This window comes from Centrocercus urophasianus, unplaced genomic scaffold (assembly GCF_019232065.1).
Source record: "Centrocercus urophasianus isolate 14NV4802_14NV808 unplaced genomic scaffold, USGS_Curo_1.0 seq_32, whole genome shotgun sequence".
NCBI classification, from domain to species: domain Eukaryota; kingdom Metazoa; phylum Chordata; class Aves; order Galliformes; family Phasianidae; genus Centrocercus; species Centrocercus urophasianus.
Genome location: NW_024884889.1, coordinates 152,219 through 172,514, shown reverse-complemented (window position 1 = coordinate 172,514; position 20,296 = coordinate 152,219). Strand labels below are relative to the sequence as shown.

Genomic DNA, 20,296 nt, shown 5'->3' with positions numbered 1-20,296 from the left:
GTAATGACTTCTGGAAGCGATCTCACCTGTGTGTGCAGCAAGCAAAGCACGGCAGCACGGAGGTGAAAGGGAACGGTTATCTGAGCACTGTAACTGAACACTGGAACATACAGGTGGAGAATTTAATTTTCAGCACGTTGGTTTCGCACTGTGTTTTTCTGACTGCTGTGGTGCTGAAGCTGCGGTGCCTTACAGCTAGCTCTGCTGTTTGTGCCGGTTTATGTTACTCCCTGAAGTTCACAGCCCGAAGGCCGGTTTCGATTCTGCACCTGTTATGCAGCAAATGACACCAAGGATCGGATCGGCTCGTTCTCCAGACTTTATTGACGTTGAATTGCAAGTATTGCCCAAGCGCCCAACAGCGAGCTGCGCGCATCGAGCAACGGGGAGCCTACGTGACCGCGGGCTACGGCTCTATTCCAGCCTCGCGACCTTTACCTTCACAGACACTGGGACAGATCCCGCCCACAGACCTTTAGAACGGCGGGACGCCCCTACCAGCACAGGCAAATGCACCGCGGCCCCGCCCCGCGCTGCCATTGGCCAGTGCCGCGATAAGGAGGCTGCCGGCGGGCGCTTGCGTGGTTCTTCGCTTCCTGTTTGTGTCTTTTCGCTTCCGGGTCGTCGAGGAACGCTCAGCCGTCGCCGTTGGGGTCGCGGCGGTACTGCAGCGGTTCGCGGGGCCGCCGCCCTCAGGCCGGCATAGCGCGCCGGGGCGACGGGAGGGCCGCGGAGAGGCGGCGGCGACGACGAAGACGACGGCGGCGGTCCCCGCCGAGGCCCGGGCCGGTTCGCCGCCGCCCGGCCGCCATGGACAAGATCCTGGAGGGACTGGTGAGCTCGTCCCACCCGCTGCCGCTGAAGCGCGTCATCGTGCGGCGGGTGGTGGAGCTGGCCGAGACGCCGCTGAGCCCGGCGCAGTGCCGCGCCATGTTCGCGCTCGGCACCCGGCTGGTGTTGCAGGGCCCCGACGCCTTCCAGCGGCAGGTGGGCCGCCAGGTCCTGGAGGCCTACGGGCGCTACCATCGCGCCGAGTTCGAGGCCTTCTTTGACCGGGGACTGGTCCTCGGCCTCCTGCAGCGCGGCTACGGCGAGCTGAGCTGCCGCGACCCGGCCATCCTCGACTACATCCAGGCGGGGCTGCGCCTCATCATGAGCTGCCCCTCGGTGCTGGAGCTCTTCGAGCTGCTGCAGGTGGAGGCCCTTCGCATAGTGTGTGAGCGGCCCGCGCCGCCGCTCTGCGCTCGCCTGTGCCAGCTGCTGGGCGACTTCCCGCAGTGTCTGCCCCGCGGCAGGAAGCTCTCGCTCGCCTTCTGCCAGCAGCTGGTGCGCAGCATCGCCCACTTTCAGAGCCGGGGCAGCCGCGAGGCCGAGCTGCGCCTCTACGTCTCGCAGGTGACGCAGGTCAGCGGGCTGCTGCGCAGCGTCTGGAAGGCCGAGCCCGACACGCTGCTGCCCTCCCTGCAGGAGCTCTTCGCCGTCATCGCCGCCGCCGGTGAGCGCCGCCGCGGGGAGCGGGGCGGGGTCGGAGGGGGAGGAGGAAGAGGAAGGGGCTGCCGCCGGCCCCGGGAGCTGGAGCTCAGGGAGCGGGAGGGCCGCAGCCGTGTCGCCGCGGGGCTGCCCCGGGGCCGCTGAATCCTCGCGCCTGTGCTCGGATGCCGACCGATGGTCAAGGATGCGGAGGTCCCCGGTGAGAAGGTAGGGGGTCGTGGCGCTCGATTGGTTTGGGAGCTTGCTGTGTGTGAGTTTAGGAGTGAAGTACTGTAATGCTGTGTAAGATGCGCTGGAAGACCGGTTTTGAATGTCTTAACAGATCAAGCTAGAGTTCGGTATCGGAGGGAAATGGTCCTCCCTAATGACAGATATCGTCAGGCCTTCGGGCTGCTCATTCTCCAGAGCTAGAAGAACATAATGCTTAGGAAGGATACGCTCCCTGAGGGATGTAGATGAGATTTTTACATCGGTTCTTTCTGACTTCAGACATTTACTAAGTACTATGGCATTAACAAATGTAATTTCTTCTACAGTTGAGGCCCCTAGGAAACTTTGCAACACAGTACAGTTACTGACCAGTTACTGAGGTTGAGCATAGCCAGTATTTCACATGTTTTGTCTCCAGTCTTAGCAGGCAGTGCAGTGAATGGTTGTATGGTGCTGGCATTTAGGTGCACTTACCAGTTCCATGGGGAGTAAAGCAACAAGTTAGTAGACTCTCACCTTCTTTCAGGGATATTACGTACCCAGAAAGTGTTATTCATGTACTTAAGTCATTGAAACCTTGAACTGTTTTCCTGTGGGATGGTGGAATGTGGGGTGACCTCATTGCAGCCTTTCAGTACCTAAAGGGAGCCTACAGACGTTTTGTAAGGATAGATAACAGCAGCACAAGGGGAAATGGTTTTAAGTTGAGGGAAGGAAGATTTAGGTTGGATGTCAGGGGGAAGTGCTTCACTATGTGAGTGGTAAGGTGCTGGAACAGGCTGCCCAGAGAGGTTGTGGATGCCCCGTCCCTGGAGGTGTTAAAGGCCAGGTCGGATGGGACTCTGGGCAGCCTGGTCTGGTATTAAGTGGGGAGGTTGGTGGCCCTGTGTGTGGCAAGGGGGTTGGAGATTCGTGATCCATGAGGTCCCTTCCAACCCTGGCCATTCTGTGATTCTGTAATGTTTGGTGTAGGGATAGGTTCATCACTTCAGAACTTCATTGCTGCAACAAAGCTGGTGGGAAAATAAAGCATAGTTTTCCAGTAGTAGCTTGTTTTTGATTCTTACAACATGGCATGTTCAACTCTTACAGATACTGCATTTGAACCCTCTGTTGCACTGGCAAGTCTTGTGCAGCATATACCTTTGCAGATGATTACAGTACTCATCATGAGCCTTACTACAGATCCAAATGTGAAAGATGCCAGTATGACTCAAGCTCTGTGCAGGTACTGTATTTCACTGGGGAAGGGGAGAGAAGTCTCAATCTTGCCTTTTTTTGAAGCTACTTGTCACTTAAGTTTAAAATAATTAAATTGAAACAAACAAAAAAGAGGGAGACCCTTTTATAACGTCACATGAAGTTATGCTCTTTGATTTGTTAAACTAAGGTATATTTCTGATGCTGTGGGTGTTACCAGCAAGGTTTCAGTTTAAAGTTACAGCCCTTGTTGCTCTTGTGGCTTCTTTCTTGTGCTTTGCCGAGACAGGAGAGAGAAGAGATTGAAACAGAAACTAGAGGGAGGCTGTGTTGCTTCCAGATGATGTTTGCTCTTGAGACAGTTTAAACTAGGAAATGCAGGGCTTTTGTATCTTCATGACTTCTTAGGTTTTGTGGGGGACAGCACCTCTTTCCATTGTCTTTCAAACCTTCAGTGGTCCGTTGCATGTTATTGAATTTGTGGAAAAATAGGAATGATGTGAAGACAATGGCTTATTATATTCCTGTCCCTAATATAAACATAAACATTAAGATTATAGTTCTATTAACACTAATTCAGAGAGTGATCTGGGCTGGTGTCTTCAGAAATGTAAATAGTGCTAATGTAGAAAGATGACAAAGGATAAGTAAGCCGTTATTAAAGTTCTTTAGTGTTATTTTTTCCTCGTGGCTTTGGAAGAAGTTTCTGTTGAACACAGGTAGAAAATGTGTGAAGAATTTTAACAGGAGGAGGCATTTAGAAATTTGTCATGTCCAAAAAAGCTTTTAATATTTTCTGAGTATTATGTTTTTCATTTACCTTTATGTACTTCATACGTATCTTAGTGAAATACTGAGGATATTTCTGAAAACACTGTGTTTAAATTGGGAAGACATTTGTTTTGGAAACATAATACTGTTGTTTAGGAACCTGTAAAGAGTCCAGTTGATTGAGTACTCTTCAATGAAGATGCTTGGCAGGCTAATATTCAGAGCTGGGAAATTCAGAGGATTCTTTGCATACAAATTGCTTGCTGTTAGTGTGCTGGTAATTAGTCTTCATGTTAGTTTAATTTTAATATTCATGTTGTATTACAAGCTTAAACACATCGGAGCTGTATAACTGTAGCACTAGAACAACAACTCTAAGTGCTGCCTCGTAATACCAGCTGCATGGAGGAGTTTTTCGTCTTGCTTTTGAAAGGGCCACGTGCTCTTACTTACTGGATATGTGTAAGAAATGGTTGATTTTTAAGAATGTGTTTTTAGTTCAGGGCACTGACTTTCTAGGAATGTCCTGTTTTCATTTTTAGATAGTTTCATGACAACCCAGGTTGCTGTGACTCATATGCAAGACCTTGCACTTGAATTTGTTGAGCCTCATAAGGTTCTCCTGGGCCTGCTGCTTGTGTCTGTGTAGGTGACCCCAAATGGCCTCCCATCTCTCAGGCATGTTGGCTGCACCGCACAGCTTGATGTCATCTGCAAGTGTGCTGAGGGGATGCTTGATCCCACTGTGAGTGTCACAGTGTGCGCTCATAGAGGAGGTAATAACGCTGCTGGAGTGTTTGGAGCAGTGAATGACTGTTGTCATCAGGCTCACCTCATTTCCAAAAGGTGCAGAACTCCAAGCACATCAAGGCTTGTGATAAAACTCAACAGAACTTTGGTTACTGCAGTTTAGAGACCTGGTTACTCAATTCCTAAGGACAGCTATCATGAATGCTGGAGAGCCTGACTGAATGTGAACATAGAGTTTTGGGAGGTGGCATGCCTAGTAGTAGTCTGAGGGTTCTCGTTGTTCGGCTGGTTTTTAACAGGATTTATCTGCACCTAAGTTGCTGGAGTCTGTCCGATAGCACTGAAGATATTTTCATAGAAGTTGCTGCTTTAGGATGCTAAGAGGAATGAATATCTTACTCTGTCCAAAGGTCACAGATACTGTCTTTCTTAAGCGCATTGGATAACAGGCCGTTATAGAGTGATATGAGGAAGAAGGTCCTCTCAAGGCCTTTGGGATATTTTTCTAGACAAACAAACAAAAAAATCCTGTCATTATACACTATCATCGTGTTCCTTATCTGTCTCTGTATAAAAATTCAGTAGGAACTGAGTAAGTACAATGCAGAGAGCATCTGATAACTGCAGTGTCTGATGTCATCGACCAGATCTCAGATTTTATGCTGAAGACAGATCAAAGCATGTCAAAAATTTAGTTCTATTTTTTCTTTTGACTTTTTAGTTTAGTTTTGTAAGAACATCAACTCTGCTTTTAAGAGCAGAAATAATTTTTCAGGATGGGCGATGTACGTATATCAGTTGTGTGGAGAATGAGACTTCTTTACAGTGTTCATCGTACTGAAATAGTAGTTGTTGTTCTATCAGTAACATTTAACTATTAGTTAAGTAGTAATTATACTGAATGGAGATGACACAAGATGTCGTCATATGACCAGTTTAGGGATGGAACACAGGAAGCCCCAGCTTCCACCCGAAGCAGTGGTTTCCATTTGGAGTTTTTACATTAGCGTTGTTGAAGTTGCATGTATTATAAGAATGGTAGTATTTCAGAACAGAGGTAATTATGTGGAGCTTTTCTGAGGGGGGAAAAAAAAACTCTAATAAGTTAATTAGGAAAACTAAATATTTTGTCCTTTGTTTTTAACCATGAAGGATGTTGTGTCTCTACTGAAAAATATAAAGTTTACAAATTGAAGGTAGGGTGATAGGATGAATGCTGAAGACTGTAGGACTTTGAGGCTTAGGGATCTCATCCGTAAATTTTTTGCAGGGGAAAGGAGTTTTGGCTGACATTGAATTCCCCACTTTAGAAAGCTTGTGGAAAGACTACTCATAGGAAACATGTGAGGTTAACATTGTGAAGAAAAGGCACCATTGCATGAATTCAGAGTAAAGACTATGACGCTGGCTTGCTTTTTCCAGTCTTTGTGATAACCCTGGAGAAATCCGAACAGATCTGTTCTTAATCCTTAAAAAGGCAGTCCTAATGATTCTTTTATAGAAGCATTTAAATGTCATGTATGTGAGGGGATTCTAATTGCAAGACAAAATTTAGAGTATGTACTGTACACTTCCCAGTTCCAAATTATCAACTACATGTAAGTTCTAGCTTTTTTTTCTTTTGCTTTATTTTTATGATGTAATAGCACGCCCATAATTCATGTCTGGTCTTGCTAAACTCACTTCTTTAGCTTTGAAGCTGGGCTCTGAAACTTTCTTTTTCATACTGATTGGAACCCTTCATTCGCCAAGAAGAATGTAGGACTTGTCTATGGTGGTTTTTTTTTTTCAGATTGAATGTCACAAGCCTTGTGGCATGTGCAGCTGATGATTTTCAGATGGTTTGTACAGATGAATTCTCTTCCAAAGCTTTTATGTCATGTTTCACTCTGAAATTTGTCTTTCCTGGTTACAAATGACTAAGTGGTTTAACCTAAATGCTAGAAAATGGAAGGTCTAATGTGATTTGATATTGGTTTTCACATAAGTGATTTATTATGTGTTTGAGTTCTTTACTGCTTTGTCCTTCAGAAAAGAAGAGCAGCTTGTGTTCCCTCACCACTTAGTACTGATAGATTACCTGGTGTTTGATTGACATTATGAAGTTGTGTGATAGTAGCTTTCTCCTACAGTTGCATGTACATGGAACAGCTGACTGCTAAAGCAGTTAGATTCTCTGTGTTCTTCTTGGCTGGTGATGGCAGAATGTCTGTATGACTACATGGAAAACCTCTGCATGTTTGGTGTGTGGCAAGATGCATTCGTATAGCATCCATGCTTTTTTAGTACTTTTCCCACTCTATGAAGTAGGGTAGAAGCCTGCTAACTGAGCGTGTTCATACTCATACCAACTGTTAGGCTGGTTACTTGTAATCTGTTCAGCTGTTTTAGAACTTAGGCTTGTAACAAATTTTTGAGGATTTTTTTCAGAAGGCAATAAATCTACTTTTAAATTCCCCCTTCTGTGGAATTATAGAACAGAGGTGTAGCATTGTGTAGGGTGAAAGCATCCTTGGGATACTGTCCAGAGCAGTCCTGCTCCAAGTGGGGCTAAGCACTGAAGTTGGGCTTCATTGCTCAAGGTATTGCCCAACTGAGTTAAGAGCTTTCTGCGGAGATGGAGGTGCCCCAGCCTTGCTGCATAACATGCTTCACAGCGTCACCACGCTGTGGTAGGAAAAAAAGCATAAAATGCTTTAGCTTAGTGGTGTCTTTTCAAACTAGTCAGTTTTGGTCTCATCTGTGGTAAATTCTGTAGGAGGGAATATTTCCAATTAATGACACTTCTTTATTTTTAGTCCTAAGCTTTTTGCCGTAAATTGAATCTTGTCATAAGGTCTGTAAAAGCTGGCTTCATCTTGAATGCAAAGTCTACACAGTACTTCATGTTTTTTGCTTGTGTATTTTTAATTATTTCATTACTTCTTGTGTATCTCCTTGTGTACAGAACCTTTTTGTTGAGGTTGAAGTGAATGACATATACTTCTGTTTTGTTTCATTAACAATTTTTCCTTATCTTTCAGAATGATTGACTGGTTGTCTTGGCCTCTGGCTCAGCATGTGGAAACATGGGTGATTGCACTGCTGAAAGGACTAGCTGCAGTCCAGAAATTTACTATCCTTATTGATGTCACTCTGATGAAGATAGAACTGGTATGTTGGAAAAGAATAAAAGTGAAGGAGAGGAAAAGGGTTTTTTAACAGCTGTGCAACTGCAGGCTTATTTTTTTTGCATTCAAGTCTTTGGTCTTGTTGTCCTGAATAGACGATATAAAATAGCTTTCAGTTACACGTGATGTTTCTTTGTTTCAAGTGGTTGTCTGTTGGGAAATCTGTTTACAATTCGGTTAATGTCTTTCTAGATTTATTAAGTGTTTTGTTTTTGGTTTGTTTTTTTTAGGTCTTTAATCGACTTTGGTTTCCTTTAGTAAGACCTGGTGCCCTTGCTGTTCTTTCTCATATGTTACTTAGCTTCCAGCATTCTCCGGAAGCTTTTCATTTGGTAAGTTCCTCAAGAAATGGTTCAATTCTATCCAGTGTATTTCACATGGGATTTTTCAATTGTATGTGAAAAGAAATAGAATTTAGGGACTTTGATTTAAGCTCTGAGTGACCGACTGCATTTGTTCAGCGAGATGTGTAACACATTCACCTTCCTCAAAGTCAGTGCCTACCCTGAAATTGTTTTTAAGTGAGAGATGGCTCTCTAAGACTCAATCATAACAACATCCTGGCATGCACGTGTTGTTGTTTTTTTTTTTTTTTTTTTTTTTTTCAAGTTGTCTACAAGGCTCCTATGCTTGAAGCAATCTCAAATGTGTTGCATTAGTTAGAGTAATTGTCTTAAGCCTGTTTTGGTATTATTTTAATGACCAGTCTTATGCTTTTCTCTGTTCCCTCCCCTGCCCTAATCCTGACCTAGGATGCAAAACAAATGAAATAAGCAAGTTGCTTTGAACATGCTCAAAATGTAAACATCTTGTTCTTTTTGTTAACTTCTCTGTTCTTCTAAGAAGTGTAAAATATGAGGTGGACAGAAGGCTTATTCTAGGAATGTGGGTTTTTTGCGTATCTAAGTTAATGTTTCCCCTCCTAATGCTTGATCGTTACATGAATGACTTTTATTAACAGAAGAAAAATGTTTTGTGCTCACAATGTGTATCTTAATCACAGATTATTCTGAAGTATGAAACTTGGATTCAACCTCAGCAAAAAATGATAATTTTGCATATATTCAGAGTTGAACTTTGACTATTACACAGCTTGCTGTAAGCAAGATTTTGATTGTTAGTTTGACAGATGGGGACTTCTGTGTTCTACTCTTCCTATGTGCTTAGTGCAAAACGACTGTATTGTACATCTAGTGTTTGCAGATCGCATTCTCGGAAGACAGCCTCTCATTTCTGTATAGACTTCTGTCAAGTAATAAGTTTTTAATTGGAGCTTCTCATTCTGTAGGTCGTTGAACAGTTAGTTTTAATGTTGTCATTATAAAACAGTAGGAATCTTTTTTTTTTTACAGTAACTAGGGTCTGCTTGTAAGATAAAAACATACTATTCGTACTTACAGAACAAATGGTATTTGCAAAAGTAATGAATATTTTGTCCATAGCTATTCGTTCTGATGCCAAAACATCAGATTAATTCTTGTAATTAATATACTTGTAAGGATATCATTATTTTAGACAGTTTTTTTATTTATTTCCTGTCTTTACTGCCAAACAGTTTGTAAGCTCTTTGTGATGAGAAATAGTTCTATCCATTTCTTCTGCAGTGAATCCAGTGTAAGTCGAAAGATGTCTAGAATAGTTCAGCTCTCTCAGAGAAGCTGCTACTCTTCTTGGGTTTGCAGTGAGATAACTTTCTACTTGGGGTTTTCTTAAGACTCAAGTGTAAAAAGTTGAAAGTCGTATTTAAAAATGGAGATAGAACTGCACTGAAGATGAGAGAAGTGGAGTAAATCTTTGTTTTATATGCCATTTTCAGCAGCAGTGTATTGGAGTTCATTTGCTAATAGGTTGCACTGATGGCAGGCTTCGTAAGCTTTGTAGGTACTGCTGTCTTGGCTCTGACGCTAGGTGGAGCTACAAACCGATTTCTACATTACAATAGACCACATGTTTTCTTTTGCTTGAGATGGCAAGTATTACAGTCAGTTAAAGAAAAATCGAGAGGGTTATTTTTTTAACTGTATCTGTGAAATGAGAGCAGGGTATACAGCTGTTAGTGGCAGCACAGAAGTGAAATGTTTGCTGTTGTGTCGTTAATCACAGAATCCTATCGTGTTTGGAGCTGGAAGGGACACTTAAAGGTCGTCTAGTCCAACTGCCCCGCAGTGTACAGGAACACTTACAGCTAAGTGAGGTTGCCCAGAATCCTGACCAGCCTGACCTTGAATGTATTCCAGGACAGGTCTTGCGCCACATCTGTGGGCAACCTGTTACAATGCCTTACCATCCCTATTGTTTAAAAAAAAATAAGCAAAAAAAAAAAGTGCTTTCTTACATGCAATCTAAATTTCCTTGTAGTTTGAAACCATTTCCCTTGGAGAGGCTCTGTCCTCTTCTTTCTTGTAGTCCTATGTTAGATACGGAAAGGCCACTGTTAGGTCTCCCTAGAGCCTTGTCTCCTCCAGTCTGAGCAGCCCCTGCTCTCTAAGCCAGTCTTCTTAGGGGAGGTGTTCCATCCCCTGCACCCATCTTTGTAGCTCTCTTCTGGACATGCTCCAACAGGTCAGCAGTTCTAAGATGGGTTAATAAGATGAGTACTATGGATGCATGCCGGATGGAAAAACTGAATGTGTGTTTTCTGTGTTCATGAAGTTCCAGAACTTGATATATGAGCTGAGGAGAGCATTGAATACTAAACCGTGCTTTTTTAAGAGAATCATGCATATACTTTTCAGGTTTCTCAGTCACTGTTTCCTTGAGAGCAAAATATTTCCTGCTATTTCAGGTGTGCAGAACAGTACTGTTTGTAGAACAAAATCAGAGAATAGAATTGCTTTTTAACAGTTTCCTTTTGTTCCTTTCCCATTTAGATTGTCCCACATGTGGTCGGCTTGGTTCGCTCCTTCAAAAGTGATGGCTTGCCTTCGAGTACAGCGTTCTTGATGCAGTTGGCTGAGTTGATACATTGTATGATGTATCATTATTCAGGTTTTCCAGAGCTCTATGAACCTATTCTGGAAGTTTTTAAGGTATGTTAAGGATACAGACATGAGATGTTGCTGTTTTGTTATCTCAAATCTAGTGATCTAGTCTCTGTGGAGTTTCTTCTTTGAGGAAAGAATTAACTGCGTAATTTAATAGTAATTCTAACTGCTTGAAGTATGCATAAGCAAAGCAAAATAAAAGTTGTCCTGAGTGTCCAAAAGGCAATTATAACAGCCTTTCAGAAATGTCTGTAATCAGCTAAATTATGTAATCTGCTTTCCACATCTTGGGCCAACATAATAAAATGGGAGACATTACTTCTAGAGCAGCTCTCAAATTTCGTTATATAATGCACATATTTTCTTAACAGACATTTAAAACAAAACAAAAAAAAAAATGCAGGAAACAATATGTTGGTTATTATTGCCTGATTTTAACATCTTGAATGTTGAAGAAGCCTCTTGTGTACTTAGTGTTTTTACTTTTTTTTTTTCTTTTCATTCTTACACTTTGATTTGACAGAGTAGGATTTTATCTCCAGCAGAATAAGGGTATTTAGGTGTTCTTCAAATGCATAGAATTTGAGGAGTTGTTCTGGGGGCAAAAGGGATTGCCTGTGTAAGCTGATCAGAGGTATCTGCCCACCCCCTAATTTGTGTCATTTGGGAGGTGACAAAAAAAAAACAAGCCTTGGAGTGTTTTGGGTTTCTTGGTTGCTTGTTTTTGCCGTAGTACGTGGCATAGTACTGGCTAAAGGTATTTGTGCTCCAAGTATTCTCGAAAGGCGATTGTAACGTATGTCTCCTGGTCTAGCGAGAACCTTGAGGATAGAAGGGGGGCAAGGGAAGATAAAGAAGACTGCTGGGTGTCATTAATTAGTATAAAAGCAAGTATAAAAGCCTGTTTTGTTCATGTTTCTCTTGTAGGATATGCCCAAGCCCAGCGAAGAGAAAATGAAGCTGATTCTCAGTCAGAGTGCCTGGACTTCTCAATCCAATTCTTTGCCGTCTTGTTTATCTAGACTTCCTGGAAAATCTGAAACTGGGAAGACGGGCCTGATTAACCTAGGGAATACCTGCTACATGAACAGCATTATTCAGGCACTTTACATGGCTACTGAGTAAGTCCTTTTTACCAGCTCTTTCCCCTAGAGCTGCTTAACTATAGTGCTGTTGTTGTCAACCAGGGCTAGTTAGCTGTTGCGATGGAATTGCTTTACACAGAATATAAACATGCCCTGGGTTACTCAGCTGCCTAGGGCTGAGTGAGTTTCTCTGCGTGGTAATTACTGACTGCTTTGTTAAGATCCAACTCTGTGCAACTGCAGTTTTAGCAGTTAAAAATCCTTACCCTTTCTGTCCATTGTCAAAAGGATAAGTGCGTTGAACTTAGGAGAGACTGAGTCAGATAACAGCTATTTCTTCAGTATCTAAAATGAGAGTAATATGTCTGACTTCCAGATTCTAGATAAGTCATTTTTTTCTTTGTTCCCTTTAATATTGTGAAAATTTCATGGTTATCTTTTTGTTATTCTCTAGAAGCTATTGGAAAAAAAGTTCATTTCTAAACATTTGAATATTAATAGGAACTTCCTAGCGATAAGTTCTTACTGTACAATAGTTTTGCATTTCTGCCATAGAGCAGAGTCCAGGAATTGAGGGAAGGTGTTGCACGTTTTGCCTTCTTTCAAACTGAAGTAATTTGAGCTGGAATGTTGACTGCGTTACTGCTATAAATCTATAAAGGGCAACTGTCTGCCTCTTCTTTCAGTTTCAGAAGACATGTTTTATCTCTGAATCTAAATGGTTGTAATTCATTGATGAGAAAATTACAGCATCTTTTTGCGTTTTTGGCCCATACCCAGGTAGGTGAATTTCTCATCTGCTCTTTCTTAAGCTTAGGTTTGTGTGCTAGAATTTAAGAACAAATGTGATGCCGTAAGCATACTCTTGAATATATTAAAAATGTAGATTTGTAGGGACTGAGTCTGCCTATAAATGTTCAGGTCTTGATGGAATTAGAGAAATCTGTTTCATAAGTGGGACGCTGTGGGCTGTTGAAGGTTTTCTTTCAGAAGGCAAAATAAAAAAATCCCATCAAGACCTGATGTGATAACCAGTTGATAAACCAGTTGATTTTATGCAACTTAATGGAATAAATTGTCACCTTCTAAAGTGATTTCTTGAAATTTCATCATGTTTCAAGTTAGTTCATTTATGAAAGTTCATTCTCAAACAAAATACTTTACTAGTGTTAGATGAAAGCAAGTCCCTGTGAAAATGAGGATAGGTCTCCTTAAATATGTGTGGTATTAACGAGTTACTGGTATTCTTACAAAGAAATAAATGCTTTCTTCTTTTTAAGTTTGCCAGCAAGAAGAATAACTTGTTTTTAGGCATAGTATCTGGCTTATGCTTGATATACACGTACTGTTTGCTTAGAGGATCCACTTTTATTTTTTTTTATACTAGAGGAATTTGCTGCGATATTAATGACCAATACTCATCTTTATCCTCATGATTGTGATACAGAAATGGTCCGTATGCAGACCGTGCTGCAATTCCTTTAGAATAATGTTAGCCAGAGTCCAGCTGTCAGTATGCAAGTAACCATGAAGTAATTTGTACATAACTCTTCTGTTTCTCCCATATGCTAACAGAGGGAGGCGTATGCTCCTAGAATTTTCCTTGAGGCGTCCAGACCGCCGTGGTTCACCCCTCAATCACAACAGGATTGCTCAGAATATCTCCGTTTCCTGCTCAACAGGTATAGTCATGTCATTAATGGGTAGAAACCCTGTTGTGTAATGGTGAACTTGTCATTAGGTGCAGTCATTCAAGAGCTCCTTTGTGTGAGTGAGTGGTGGGAGTTCTGGGTTTGTTGCCTGACTGTCTCCTGTTCTATGATAGATGTATCATCTGTGAAACCTTAGTGTGTTTAATCCATGGTTAAGTCCGAATACAGCCTTCTCTCCAAGTCATTGAAAGCAGGTTAGATTGGTGGTGGTTTTTGTTCTTAAAAACCTAAACTTGGGTATTAATTACGTTAGCTGTGGTCCCGTCATGAAGCTTCTGTGGTTGCTGAAAGCTGTTTGGTCATTTGTCTGAAGTTTTATGTTTATTTTATATAGCTTATGCAGCTATTAATTCACGTGGGTTAGATAAGTCAGGAAGGTATGTATGTGTGTTAATACTTTATTATGTGAATTAATGACAGGTAAAACAAAAAAACCCCACAGAATATATTAGTTAGTTGTTAATTTTGACTTGCTGAGTATTTTTACGGAGACTGAATTTATCTCAGTTGTGCAAGTGTCCTTTTTTCCCTGTCTTGGATTTCTTTTGCTATAGTTTCTAACTTTCTTGGCTGCACAATCCAGACCTTTTGTTCTCCTCTGAAATAATACAGCACTACTTAAACAGCTGTTTCTTCTCTTAGGAAATTTGACGTAAGGAGCCAGGCAAGTGGGGAACTGATTTCTTAAAGTAACGGTTAATAAACATTGATTATTAGATGTCTGAATAACTGCTGGTTCACAGAGCATATTTATTGTGTTAGATATAATGAGATTTGCATGAAATGCCTTAATGCTGTGACTTAATACTATTGGATAGTACTGAACTATGTAGGTTGATTATATAAGCAATAAAATTGTTTTTTTTTTTAATTTGTTTCTATCTGCTTAACAACTTTTAAGTGTAACTGGAAAAAAAATCTTGAGAGGTGCAGCAGTATTTTTGGAGAAAATGGAGTAGTTACTCAGATCTCTTTTTGTCTTCAGGTTGCATGAAGAAGAGAGAACTTGGAAAGCATTGTCTTCAGCAAAGTCTGCTGAAAGTAGGAAGAGTGAAGAGTCCCAGGCACAAGAAACTGTCCCTAAAGCACAGGTATTTGCTGAAGCACTTTGTAAGGGGAGTGAAGAAAGAACTCTCATAGAGAGAATGTTTGGAGGAAAACTGAAGACTACTATCTGCTGTTTGAACTGCAAAAGCACATCTCAAAAGGAGGAAGCTTTTACAGATCTCTCTTTAGCTTTCTGTCCTCCGATGTCCTTGGAAAGCGCTAGTGTGAAATGTGTGGCACATTCTGAAATAAAAGATGGCTCTGTGGTGCAAACTACTATTTCGGCAACTTCGGCTGGAGAAATACCTCTCAGTAGCTTGGAAGTAAATGGTGGAAGCAACGCACTTACAAATGAAGGAATCCCAAAGGATTTTTCTGCTGAGCCAAACTCGGAGACAAAATCTGAATTGAACAAGGATCAAGATAGTAGGGATGTTTCTTCTGCACTGGTAGGGAAAAGCACCCCATCGGTAACGGACTTACTGAATTATTTTCTGGCACCTGAGATCCTTAGTGGAGACAATAAGTATTATTGTGAGAAGTGTGCCTCTCTACAAAATGCTGAGAAAACTATGCAAATCATTGAGGAACCTGAATACCTCATTCTCACTCTTCTGAGATTTTCGTATGATCCAAAGTGTCATATAAGACGTAAAATCTTGGACAGCGTTTCTCTGCCACTTCTTTTGGAAGTGCCAGTCAGAAGAGCAACATCCCCTCTAGCTGTGGCTTCAGGAAGTTGGTCTGTTGATGTTGAGGTTTCTGATATTGGAGAAAATCTTGCTAAAAAACTGAAGCCCTCAGGTGCTGATGAAGTGTCCTGCCCACAGCTGGTGCCCTATGTGCTAAGTTCTGTGGTGGTGCACTCTGGTGTATCCTCTGAAAGTGGACATTACTATTCATATGCTAGAAATGTTACTGGTTCGGGTTCTTCAGGACAGTGTCACCAGTCCCAAGCTTTTTCTTTAATTTCTCCTCAGAATAAGTTGTTAGCGGAGGAGAGTCCCTGTGCTGTTATAGAAAGTGAGCTGGACACTGAGATGCCAAAAGAATGGTTTTTATTCAATGACAGCAGAGTGACATTTACCTCATTTCAGTCAGTCCAGAAAATTACCAGTAGGTTTCCGAAGGACACTGCTTATGTTCTGTTTTACAAAAAACAGAATAGTACCTGTGGCTACAATGCAAATTCAGCAAATGGACTCTGGGTGAATGGAGACCCTCCCCTACAAAAAGACCTCATGGATGCAATTACAAAAGATAACAAACTATACTTGCAGGTAAGATTAAGGTAATATGTGAGGAATGGTCTCCTTAAAATTTCCAAGAAACAATTTATAAGGGGGTGAAACGGTAGCTTTTAAGCATTCCAGTATATTATATAAATGACAAGTCTGGCTTCTGTGTTGATTCTGGTCTTAGTAGGTTAATGGGCTTTCACCATTAGATAAGAAGCCTGAGTTAAAATGTCTAGTGCATTGCAGTTGAAACAATTTTTAGTGAAGGTGTTTGTGCTGGTCCTTTTAGTACTTGTAATTCGGTGCAGGAAAAGCTGTTCAAGCTACTGATTTTCATTGCCTCTAACAAATAAATAAAATAGGTAGAAATATATAATATGTAAAAAAATTCTTAGTGTTTTTGCAAGCATATTTGCACTTGAAGAGACACTGAATTTGTACAACTGTAATTACACAAATGCTGTCACCATAAAGTCACACTTAAAGTGAAGACTACTTGTTAGTGACTGGAGTCTTCTTTTGGCTTGCTTTGCTTTTCTGCCCTGAGAGCTCTACCTTGTTGTCTCCTCCTCAGGTTGTTTTTTTTTTTTAAAAAAAAAAAAAAAAAAAAAAAAAAAAAAAAAAAGAGTGAAATGCAGTGTTCCACAGTAAAATGTAGCTTGTTTTGACCACTGCTACAGTGTTTAGGCTGTGTAACAGTTGAACAGTTCTCTTGTTTGGCTTTTGATTCATTAAGATGCTCCTGTATGAGCTTAAGGCCTATTCAAATTAAAAGTAGTTAAGTTCAAAATGACAAGTAAGAGTGAAACCTCAGTGTGAAATTCCTTTAGAATAGCTGCAATTATTTGACAAAACACAGAGCTTCAATTGTAGCTTTGTTGCTGATTTCTGAGTAGTTGAAGTATCTGTCCTGTGATTTTTTTTTTAATGATACTTCTCTTGGCTGCATGAGGTAGCATAAGGTAGCATGGCTTCTTCAGCTTCAGTTCCAAATCACGTGCAGTTTTTCAGAGCTGACTTCTTCCATTGGTATGAATGCAGTAAAAATCATAGTAAAATTTCCAACTCAATGCTTAAGTATCTTTAGCACCCGTGAAAGTACATTGAGAAACTTAAGCCTAGTGCTTTCACAGCAGTATAACAAGTCTTTGAGGTTCTTGGTGTTGTTCCTTGCTTCCATCGGATGGTGGAGGAGAGAGGTAGAAACTCAAGGTGACCAATGTCATTATGAAAACCCTGTTAATATTTCCTCCCGTTGCCTTATGGGGTAGTGTGTAATGGCCAGTTGCCACATGAAGTTCTGTCAGTCTGATTCTTAGCACCTAAATACTTTTATTGTGTCCTCAATTAAGCTTTTGCTGTCATGTCAGTTTTTCAGAACCCTACCTCTTTTTTGCCCCGCTTAACTTTTGAAGCTCTTAGCCAATTTCAGGAAGGGATACTAAAGACAAAGTATTGCAAGGTATGTGGGATTAATAAAGGTGTCAAGAGTCTCTTTTCTTATCTCTACTGCTTGTAGAGGTACCTCCTTGAGTTTTCCAGAACCTAACTGATATTGTCTTTAGAGCTTTAGAGAATACTGCACACTGATGTTAATAGAGGGTTACCATCACAATAACTCGAAAGTAAGTCCACACTGAATGTAAACTAAATACTTGTTTATCTTTTTGGTGTTTTTTCTTGTGTGCTTCTCTAGTATTTAGTTTATTCAGTGGAATTAAAACTTGGGTTTAAAATTGATTTAATATTCTTTGATTTCAGGAGCAAGAGCTTAGTGCTCGAACGCAAGCACTTCAAGCTGCCTCAGCCTCGTGCTCTTTCCGCCCCAATGGATTTGATGACAATGATCCCCCGGGAAGTTGCGGACCAGCAGGTGGAGGAGGAGGGGGTGGATTCAGTACTGTTGGTAGATTAGTGTTTTGACTAGGCTGATGACCTGGAATACACTGGTTCTAAAGCAGCGCGGTACCGCTGAGGACAGTTAAATGTTGAACTTACTGTACGAAGTTTTGAGACTTCATCCTTGTTTAAAAGCAAATGTTGAGCAGAAGCAATTCTTGCGTACCTTTTCTTTGAAATAAATAAGCGCATAATGGAAAAAAAAAAAACTACCTCTTAAAAATTCAATTGCTTTTATAGTAAGATATGCTTTCCCAAAAGACAGAAAATTGAGATTTTTAAGTAGGTTCTAACACCTCTGCGTTTAAACAAATGCATTTACATCATTTTCCATAGACTTTATCCACTTAATGAAGCAAGTTGATTTTGACTCTGGTGGCGTTGTTGTATGTGCAAGTCCTTTCAGATGGGTTAAACTACGTGCGTAGTCTCCCATTCCACCTTATTTACAAGTCTGATAACTTCATAGTTTCTAGAGATGATGCAATCATACAATGAAGGCAATAAATTAATGTGAATTGATACAGTACTTCTAAAAATATTCAGTATATTTACAGTATGAGTGTAAAGAAGAAAAATATAAATATTTGCAAAGCTATTTTCCACAAAAGTGCATGTTCTGTGGGAACAATGTTTTTAAATAGAAGTTACTAACTTTGTAGCATTTTTTATTGTTTTGAGAGTTTTAAAATTATTTCAGGGAATATATATGCTGTGTATTTGAAAGGAGGAGATTCTGTATGTGCCTTGCAGTACTGTAACTTAAATTAAGCTTTCTGAGACTGCGTAAAAGGAAGAAAATGGTTGTGGTCAATTTTTCTTGTCAGTGTTAGGAATCAAGTGTTTCTAGAAAGCTATTTGGTTTCCAGAAGTAGAAGCTTAAAAAAGGACTAAGTTTGTCCATTATTTTTGAATCAGAGGAATATACCTAGAGAATTATTATTTTCGTGGCTGCATTGGTTAAAGAGGTCAGTCATAAATTTTGAACTACACTTACGAAATCATAGGAAGGCTACCTATATGGATCCTTGCTGAGGGTCTGTGCTTGTAAAAGACCTTCAAAATTTTGCCTTCCGGTTTGTTTTCGTTTTTAATTTTTTTGGTGAGAAGTAGTTGATGAATTCAGGCTTTAATTGTCTGCAGAAGACCAAAATGACATCTGTGGGGTGACGTCTACTGGCTTATTGGGCCAGCATAAGTCAAGGAAACCACTCTTCTAGTCTCGACAGAATTAGAAACTGTTTTTGATGTGCAATGAGGATAACAAAAGTAAATGAGTTACACTAAATGTGGTGATTGATTCTGAACTTGAATAATCTTATACTGAAGTGTAAATTTATTTAAAATATTTTTTAGAAAATTCTGCACTGTTTTGCTGTGTTTTTTATATTCTACTTAGTGACAAAGTGCATCTTTAAAAAGCATGCGAACCTGGCAGGTGGTAGTTAAACTGTACAATATTTTTTTTTTCTGAAAATGCCTTTTAAAAGCATAAACTAAGTTTAACTTGGTTCCTATAGTGCTGAGTAAATGGATTTTAGTCCACAGTAAGGTATCCTAGCTTGCAAACTATTTTTATATTGTCACTAAAATTGTTACTTGCTCTGCTATTGGTTCATATGCTGCTGTTCGAGAAAGCAGTTCACCTTCAGTTTCATTAAATGGCTTCCATGCTCTGTTTTGACTGTTGTATGTCAGCTATCTCAGTTGTACTGGTGGGTTCAGCTGTGAGATGGGAAGTGTTATGAGACCAACGTGAAGAATATTCTCGTTTAGCTTGCTTGAGTGAAGTTTTCTTGAAGCTCACTCCACCTTTACATTTGGTAGCTTTCAGTCTAAGAGGGTTTTTTATTTCCTTTTAGGTTTTTCTCCGACTTAATTCCAGTTTCAAGGTTAATCTGGTTTGTTTGGGTTTTTTTTACCAAATTGTGGGAAGGGCGCACTTAAAAGCTGTTAATTTGTGTTAGAGTGGGGATGTTTTCTGTCTCCAAATGAGTTAACGGTTAATTTTAAAACAGCAAAATTAAAAGCAGGAGCAGATGTTTTTACTCTATATGAAATCAGGCTTTTGTAAAGGTCGGTTTTGCTTTTCATGCTCTCCAGTAAAAGTAGCCTACCTTAAAAATGTGTGGTATGATTTTTGTGTACCTATTGTGTATGTGTTTCATGAGCTCTTGGAAGGCTTTCTACACTCTAGTTTGCCTATTGTAAGTAAAATATTAAATTTGGTAACTTCATAACAGAGTAATGCCACAGTTTAAAACTGGAAGTGTCTGAAGGTTTTTGCTTTGTCCTGTTGATGCAGTTACTTGGAATTATACAGCTTATGTTTTTAAACCTAACATATCTTTTTACAAGTCTGCCTTCTGACCTGACAGCCCTCAAAGGCAGATGGATACTTAATGTGGAAGGCTTCAATAAAGCTAGTGGGAGCAGAGAAGTATTTCTTGAAACTGTGCACCTTCTTCTTTGTTTACAGTAACGGCACTGCGTGTTCCAGACAGATGAAGAACAGTGTACATATGGTACTTCGATTTCTGTTGCCTGTGAATGAATGCTGGATGATTTGTTTATTCACTTTGCTTACTCCACTCTAAATTTGTTTTCTTTGCGAGTTGAATAAGTAGAAAGATATATAACAATATTTCTGATATTTAGTTATTGTTTCATTTCTTGAAGAATTTAATGTTGTTCCAAACAAGAGGGTAGTATGTCCTCTAAAAATCATATTTGCTTTTG

General features: G+C 40.5%; 1 protein-coding gene across 2 annotated transcripts; it reads left to right on the top strand.

Annotated features, from left to right (window-relative positions):
- The first annotated feature begins 810 nt into the window (after positions 1-810).
- Positions 811-20,000, top strand: USP38 (ubiquitin specific peptidase 38). 2 transcript variants are annotated; one of them, XM_042829735.1, is made up of 10 exons: positions 811-1,495; positions 2,794-2,929; positions 7,446-7,575; positions 7,823-7,924; positions 10,463-10,621; positions 11,504-11,697; positions 12,348-12,441; positions 13,237-13,343; positions 14,359-15,700; positions 17,420-20,000. In XM_042829735.1, exons 1-10 carry the CDS (start codon positions 811-813, stop codon positions 17,579-17,581), a joined length of 3,111 nt encoding a protein of 1,036 aa, XP_042685669.1. In that variant the 3' UTR covers positions 17,582-20,000. The 2 variants fall into 2 exon arrangements, with proteins under 2 accessions (XP_042685669.1, XP_042685670.1); XM_042829736.1 differs by lacking the exon at positions 811-1,495 and adding an exon at positions 1,600-1,698.
- The last annotated feature ends 296 nt before the right edge of the window (positions 20,001-20,296 follow it).

Bases quoted from the DNA above. Each gene is read 5' to 3' on its own strand.
- USP38 (XM_042829735.1), top strand. From the start codon at position 811: ATGGACAAGATCCTGGAGGGACTGGTGAGCTCGTCCCACCCGCTGCCG. The intron at 1,496-2,793 runs GTGAGCGCCGCC...CAACTCTTACAG, and splicing joins CGCCGTCATCGCCGCCGCCG to ATACTGCATTTGAACCCTCT. The intron at 10,622-11,503 runs GTATGTTAAGGA...TTTCTCTTGTAG, and splicing joins CTATTCTGGAAGTTTTTAAG to GATATGCCCAAGCCCAGCGA.